General features: G+C 26.7%; 2 protein-coding genes and 1 non-coding gene across 3 annotated transcripts in view; all 3 read right to left on the reverse strand.

Moving 5' to 3' along the window:
* Nucleotides 1-695: 695 nt before the first annotated feature.
* On the reverse strand, nucleotides 696-2494 carry LOC111628421. Its single transcript, XM_023372198.1, has 2 exons — nucleotides 2262-2494; nucleotides 696-1166 (listed from the first exon to the last, which is right to left on the reverse strand). The coding sequence occupies exons 1-2, from the start codon at nucleotides 2343-2345 to the stop codon at nucleotides 777-779; spliced, it is 474 nt and encodes a 157-aa protein (XP_023227966.1). The 5' UTR covers nucleotides 2346-2494; the 3' UTR covers nucleotides 696-776.
* Nucleotides 2495-4693: 2199 nt separating this feature from the next.
* On the reverse strand, nucleotides 4694-4765 carry Trnah-gug. Its single transcript has one exon. It is a non-coding gene; the product is annotated as a tRNA-His (tRNA).
* A 1553-nt stretch (nucleotides 4766-6318) lies between these two features.
* The window catches only part of LOC111628411 (NADH dehydrogenase [ubiquinone] 1 alpha subcomplex assembly factor 3-like), an 8044-nt gene continuing 6354 nt past the window's right edge, over nucleotides 6319-8008 (reverse strand). The window contains exon 4 of the mRNA XM_023372184.1: nucleotides 6319-6563. Coding sequence (XP_023227952.1) covers nucleotides 6403-6563 — 161 coding nt within the window. The 3' untranslated portion in view covers nucleotides 6319-6402. The remainder of the gene's footprint in view (nucleotides 6564-8008) is intronic.

Genomic DNA, 8008 nt, shown 5'->3' on the forward strand with positions numbered 1-8008 from the left:
TTCTGCTACAATATGCAAAACAGTTAAAAATGTTCACATTGTAGCAGAGTCATAACCTACAATTAAAAGTCGTCTCTGCGAATGAATACCTTTGTTTGTTAGTTTTGTTTGTTAGTTTTTAGTGTTGGAAAGGGCAGAAGTAAAGACGTTCTTATTTCTTCTGTATTTTATCTAGATAATATTCTAAAATGAACAGTTTCATTAAAAATTTCCGTTTTTTACTTTCCCGACTGTTATATATAACGGAAGGAAAGTGTGGCGATTGGTCAATAACTGACTCACAGAGATTTTTACATTTTTGAACTCAGGTCACCTTGAAACGTCGAGAAATACAATAATAATCGGGATTTTTCTGTACGTACAGGTCTTGGTGTGTGTGTGTAGAAAGTGCACGGTTTTTTTGTTCATTCAATTTGAAGCTTAATAACTACCGTGCTTTTTGTCGAAAATTTCTGAAACTTTGAAGGGAAGGGGATTGATGCAATTAAATTTTGGTGGATAAAAGTTAAGGGTGTGGGGAGTTAGAGGGGGAGTCAAATATCATATTTCCAATAGGGTCGTACTTAATGAAGATTTTACTATTAGAATTTACAATTTTTTTAAATTTTGCCTTATATTTACACATTCGTTAATCATGATCATGTACATCGATAATAATTTAGAGTTTAAGCATCGGAATAAAAACTTACATGCCATTAATTACAATTTTTTTAAATTTTATTTTATATTTACACATTCGTTAATCATGATCATGTACATCGATAATAATTTAGAGTTTAAGCATCGGAATAAAAACTTACAAAAATTGTTTCGTTATCGTATTTTCCGTTATTAAATATCGAACTGTAATGAAAAATATCATTAGATATTAACTCGATGTAATGTGAGATGATCCAAATGCGATAATTAATTTGAATTTCATTGGGATTTAAACCATTATTATTATTATTTTTAGTCTGATAGTCCCAATTTTGAGATTGGTCCATTTCATCCACGATATCAATTAATTCAAACTCTTTGTTTTCCTGGTGAAAATCATCATTGTGAAGAACTGCACTATCCTCATTTGAATCTTCTTGATTTCTTGATGTTCTTTCGGATTTAAATGAAGTTTCATCGTGACTTTTTTCCGTATTTATTTCTGCTTTTAATGTATTTTCCTTATCCTAAAAATTAAGAAAAAAAATATATATATATTTTCCATGTGTTTAAATGTAAAATAGATTTATCTTATATTCTATAAAAATATCTGTGTAAATGTATTATAAACTGTATGCAGTATTCAACTCATACAAAATTCTTTTATATTTTTAAATAGATATAACAACCGTTTAAATGATAATTTAAGGCCATAAAGTATATAAAAAAAATAGTAAATTTTATAATGGAATAATACCATTGATTAAATAAATATATATATATATATATAAATTTATAGTTTATAAGTGTGTACTGTATATATTCTATTAATACTAACTGCTTATAGTTAATCCTTAATACTGATAATTGTATTTTATTTATAATTATAATTATTTAGAAATAATAAATTCAGAAATAAAATTTTATACTGATAAAATATAGAAGTAAATTCGGTGTGAACTCAAGCATCTGCTACTTAATTTAAATATAGACACAACAGCATTACAACAATTTTATAACAGTTAGTATATTCTAAAGAAGTTGTTAAGCTATTTTAAATCTGTTGCATTTTTAAATAACAGAAAAAACTCAGGCATGTTTTTCTTTTTTTAATTAAAATTCTGTAATATTCACTGTAATAATGATTAATATATATAACACTATCAAATTAGAGAGATTAGGTTCCTGTTATTTAGATCAAATGTACTGTACGTGTTTGTGTAATTCAACATAAATTATATGTAGACCTATATTTATTGATTGTTCTAATATATTAACCTTGAAGCATAATAATGCATATTTCCAAAAATAAATCATTATAAACTATATATATAATAGTTTAAATAGTTTATTTATTTTTAATATGAACTTTTATCTAATTGATTTTCTAGTAACTTTAGTATTTATCACACAAATCTATATAATGGAAAGATATACTTTATATAAACATGTATGTTGCGTGTATATAGGCCGATATAGTCTTACATAATTTATAATATACTCGATTTTACTAATATTTTCGTAAGATAATACTAATTATAATATATAATTTATACATAATTTTACTTAATATATATATGCATATTATATACGATTAATATGTTTTATATTCGAATTCTTACCTGGGCTATAATGGAAAATAAATTGTTTACGAGTATATCAATGCATATAAAAACTATAATATATAAAATTCGATTAGTGTACATCCTTCATTTCTTTAAAGATATTTTGAAACAGTGTAATAGTGAAGATGCATCCATCTTCATTCTGAAAATATCCCCGTTATAGCACGTGTTCTAATAATGAGACGGCACGTAAGCCAAAACACATCACGTGCTCGTGACGTTTCCTGTATATTTACACTCATTGTATATCATGCGTAGCCTACAATGATTATTTCTTTTTCATTTATATGATAGTAAATAGTTTTATTTATAGAATTTTAAACATATATATATATAAATTATAAAAAATAGTCGTTTAATTATTAATTTTTAAGTATTTAATGTTTATTTATTTATTTAAATTTATATTAGTTTGAATGAATTAAGTGTTTAAATATAATATTTTACTAGAAATTATTGGAGTAAGACAAATTAATTTATTTGTCTTTATTTATTTATTTACATAACGAAAAAAAATAAATAAATTTAAACGATTTATATAAAGCTTGAACTTCTCCAATTGTTTAAATAAAACAATAACTACAATTATTTATTATTTTTTATTTAGACCCATTCAAATCAAATTATAATAAAATTAATATTTTTTTGCATCATTTAATATTATTTTAAATGCAAAAATAATCTTGCTGTGTCCTACCAGTTACAAGAGCTTTAGGACACAAGTAAGAGTGTTTATGTATGACATAATGCTTTATGCTATATCATACTAGCTAGTAAGATATAGCATAAAGCAGTTAAAGATTATAGTTTTAATATTGTTCACATAGAAAGTATGAGAAGATGAAGTAATTCTATAACCTTTAAGAAGAGAATGTTTATAGCATCTGTTGATAGGAAATGAGGATTAAGAAAATTGTTAAAAATATTTTTAGAAACGTCATTTTTTCCTACATAGTACAAGGTATGTAAGCCTTGTATGTAAGCAAGGTATGTAAGAAATCAATGAAAAAAAAAATAAAGACTTGCAGAATTTCTGCTAGAACGGAATAGATAGAGTAAAGGAGCTTGAATATACAAAATCGACAATTAAAAAAAATCCAGCAACGAGTTGCTTAACTTTCCAGGCAACATTTAAAATTTTGGTGCGCCATATGTTGTTATATTTTATTTTAAATAAACTTTTTATACTTTTAATTATTATAAAATGGCAAATGCTTAATTTTGAGGATATGGATGGATTTTATAAATAAATAAATAAATAATTGTAAATGCTAAAAACGAGGAAAATCGTCATTAAGTCCGACCCTACTGGAGATATGACACACGACTCTCCTTTATTTCTCCACTCTGTCGACCTTTAACCACCAAAATTTAATAGCATCAATTCCCCTAATATACAAACCTCCCAGCAAAGTTTCGGAGATTTTCTCAAAAGGAAAAACACAGGAAAAAAAACCCAAATTTTTTGCATTTCTCGGCGTTTCAAGGTCCTCTGAGTCCAAAAATGTAAAATTTTTGAGGGGATGATTTTTTGACTGATCGCCATACTTTCCTCTGTTATATATAACAGAGCCTGGACAGTAAAATGAATAAATTTCAGATAATTATGATTAGAATAATTTTATGTAACTTTTGCAGCTTTGTTACAGCTTATTAATAATACAAAATAAAACTCAATTTTTTAAAATGAAAATCAAAACAAATAAAATATCCGGTTTCTTAATAAGACAAATTTTTTGAATGTAAAACGGTATTACTTGCACAAGAATTTAAAACTATATTAGAAAAAATAACATATTTAGTGCATTGTATTTTTCTATAGTAATACTATTATTCATTAATCATTTTGTGAGGCCAAAACAGTTCGAAATAACGTGCTAGAATGTTGTTCAACGGGGTAGTTAGACTCCCACCTTTCGAATAAAAAAGACACAAAACTAAACAGTGATATAGTAAAATGATTTATTTAACCTGTAAAAGTTCTTATCCTGGATCCACTCTTTATTGTCGATTCGTTGCATTCCAGGATATCCTCTAGCCGCATTAAAAAATGTTCCTATCTGGTCCAAAAATTCCACTGAACGAAGCGAACCCTTGGGCCTTCTTTAGACAAAGGCATTCGGACCTTCTACGGACTATCTCCTTAGACCGTTAATAACTCTATCTTTTACAGGCGAGTAATAGAAAAAAAATTTTAGGCATGTTTTTATTCAATTAAATGGGTTCTCTTGTAAATAGTAATCCCGACTCAGTGTCCAAATTGCACTCGCATAAGATCTTCCAACTAGCTTGTCGTCCTGACGTAAATTTAGAATATTTTGAAGTCCCAGAATTAGCTAATTAATCAATTTTTCGTCAATAAAAAGAAGACCAAGAGAACATTTTAAATATTTGAAAATTAAACATTTAAAAAGAAAAAAAAATCTTAGTGCCGTGACCAGGATTTGAACCTGGGTTATTGCGGCCACAACGCAATGTCCTAACCACTAGACGATCACGGCTAATTTCGCACGTCATAAGTGTTCGTCTTTACTCTATAAGTACTTGTTAAAGTTAGTGAAGTGAAACTGTTCTTTTTTTTATTTTACCAATTGCAACTCATCGTAAGCAAGTATGTTAACTATTAGAAGTGGAATTTAAAAAAAAAAGTTTTCGGTTGTTATGTATAACAGGGAAAATAACGCAATCGGTCAAAAAATGACCCCCAAAAACATTTTTACATTTTCGGTTCGGACTCAGGACACCTTGAAACATCGAGAAATGCAAAAAAGTGTGGAGGGTGCAATTTTGTTCACCCTCTTTTAAGCTTAATAACTCCTGCGCTTTTTGTCGAAAATTTCTGAAATTTTGCAGGGAAGTTTGTGTATTTATGGGAATTTATGCTATTAAATTTTGGTGATTACAGGTCGAAGGGGTGGGGAGATAAATACTAGACACACACACAAGCCCTTTTACTCTTTATTAGCATATGTTTCCGGGAAAGTTAAGCAATTTGTTGCTGGATTTTTTTCAGTAAGATATATATTACTTATCTGGCTTTCATTACAGAACTGATTAGTGATTAGGGGATGGGCTTTCTTTCCATTTAATACAAGCACTATTCAATTTATGTTGATATTAGATTTCGAAATTCTTTAAACTGTTTATGAAATATTTTTTTTAAATGCAATTCATAATAGGTAATCGAATGCCTAAAATAACTTCAATCTTTATTGAGCTTGTATTTTTTAAAATTTATCTAGATTTTTTAAATTGATAAATTAAGTTTCTAATTATTCAAATATATTTCATGGCCTTCAAATAATCCAACGAACTTTTGTTCAATGATTATTATTCCCCTAGTCTATATAGTATAAAAGATTCGAAAATAATTTTTATATTAATTTTATAAAACGTTTTGCATAAATTTTGTATTGTTGCTCGCATTCTAGCTGAAGCATTCTGCAATAAAAACTCTTTGGAAAGCAAACATATCATAGTTGTATGTAGAAAGTCAATATAAAGAGTAATAATAAAATATTTCATTAGCTATTTATGGAGAAGTAGATGATAATTTATTAAAACTAGATAATTTTTTAAGTTAGAAAAAATATGTTACTTATAAAATTAGTGTCTGGTAACAATTTTTTAAATTATATATTTGAAAATTTGATCATCTAATACTGGAGAAAACAAATAAAATTGAATTCTACATTTTACATACTACTGATGGAGTTAAAATGTTCTATTCTGTATTTTAAAAAAATCTAGCAGCGAGTTACATAACTTTCCAGCCAAACTTTAAAATCGTGGGTAGCACCACGTTATAAAGTTTTTAAAATCTCATATTATAAAGTGGCAAAAAGCTTATTGATGGTTGAGGAGTTTTATAAAAAAATAAATAAAAATTGCAAATGCTGATAACGAGTAAAATCGTCATTAAGTCCTATCCCACTCGAGATATGATCTCTATCTTCCAACCTCTTTGACCTTTAACCACCAAACCCCTAATATGCAAATAATACTTTCTATAAATATAGAAAAACAAAATTATTTTCACATAAATAATATGATGTCAACAAGAAATAACTTTTATTTACATCATAAATATAAATTCTAAACATTACAACTCAACATTTAATAATTTTCATTTCTATGTTCACCAGTCTTGCTCATAAAGTAACTTCTGTTTTGCTTGAGATTCTACAATATCTTCATCTGTATATTTTATTATTGTTGGTGGAATTAAAGCTGCAGCAATACATCTGTTTTCAGCTGTTAAATAATTGTAAGTACTACAAGCATGTTGCTGTAAAAAAATTCAAAATTAACAGTGAATTACATTATTTGATATATTAAATACATAATATAATAATCGAGATGTTTTATTTGAAATTAATCTTAAAAGTTAATGTCATTTTTTTTATGTTTATTTAAGAAATTATTATATTTTTTAAATCAAAATTTTGTCTTAAATATTTATATATGTTCTAAATATATTTATCATTATTATTGAAAAATCTTTGAGGAAATAATATGGCTTAGTCGTGGTAATATACTGTATTTATTAACACAACTAAATCCAGATAAACATTTTTAATATTTCTTGCATTAAGTTGTTTCAATTTACTAAACAACCATTGGATTATCTAATATTTAATCACCTTTAAAAGTTTTGCATCATTCTTACAATCACATATTTTTATTATTATTAAGATATAAATAACAAATAAAGCCCAATCCTAATAAAAATGAATAAACAATTAAAATGGAATAAGCTTTATGGTGGGGAAAATAAAAGTCATAAACAATCAATCCTAAAATATTTGAATGATCAAAGGATAGGTAATATGAAATGAATTTGCCTTGTTCTAGCCAATAAGTACAATTTGTCTGATTCCTCTAGCAAAGAATGAAAGAGAGAAAGTGTAAATATGAACCACTAAATGGATAAAAACTAGACTAGAACACAAGACAGATTTTAAGATCTTTTTGATCTTATAGAATAATAACAGCTTTGAGTCAGGAAATTTAGAACAGGATTAAGACAGATTGGAATAAGGCTAAAATGTTAAAGAAATAAAGGAAGAAGAAAGTTCGGACTATGCTAAAAAAATTATGGATTTATGGAGAGTTTACAGAAAGTAGTAGTTAATAGCAATGATGTACTTATTGCTGATAACAAATAAATGCTTGTTAAGACAGAGTAAATATAATAAATGAATAAGACTGTTTAAACTAGTTAATGAAATAGTATCTGGAATAACTTATCTGGATCTCCAATTAGGTTATTGTTAATTTTATTTTTTGGTTGAAATTAGTGCATGACTAACTGTTTTTGGTAGAGGCTGCTAATGGTAGGTGACTTGAAAATCATTTGCCTTTCAAAATTAAATTGTAGAAATATTTGAAATTAGAACTGTTTTTTTTTTTTTTGTTTTGTAAAATATCATTCTTAAAACTTAAATATTCATTTTCGGGTGTTCTTTGCAAATCTAAAAGTAAGAGGAAACAAAGGCATTTATCATTTAATGAAATCAAATTCTGATGTTTGCTACTATATTTTAGCCATTATGTTATAATGATAACTAATAGTGTAATAATGTTAATACAGTAGAGCTTCGAAAACTCGGCACTCCGGATAACTCGGCAACACCCTGGCAGGGCAAAAAAATCCTTAGTTAATTCATTTTCATGATAAAGACAGCTTTATGCCTCATAAAGTATTTTTCTGAGGTCTGTCTTATCAGGTAAATTACTGTACA

This window comes from Centruroides sculpturatus, unplaced genomic scaffold (genome assembly GCF_000671375.1).
Source record: "Centruroides sculpturatus isolate CEXI.00-Female unplaced genomic scaffold, Cexi_2.0 scaffold510, whole genome shotgun sequence".
Lineage (NCBI taxonomy): Eukaryota > Metazoa > Arthropoda > Arachnida > Scorpiones > Buthidae > Centruroides > Centruroides sculpturatus.

What these genes read in the sequence shown, in the direction of transcription:
- LOC111628421 (XM_023372198.1), bottom strand. Translation starts at nt 2,345, where the DNA reads ATGTACACTAATCGAATTTTATATATTATAGTTTTTATATGCATTGAT. An exon ending in TATTTTCCATTATAGCCCAG is followed by an intron (nt 1,167 to 2,261) that starts GTAAGAATTCGA and finishes CTTAATTTTTAG; the next exon opens with GATAAGGAAAATACATTAAA.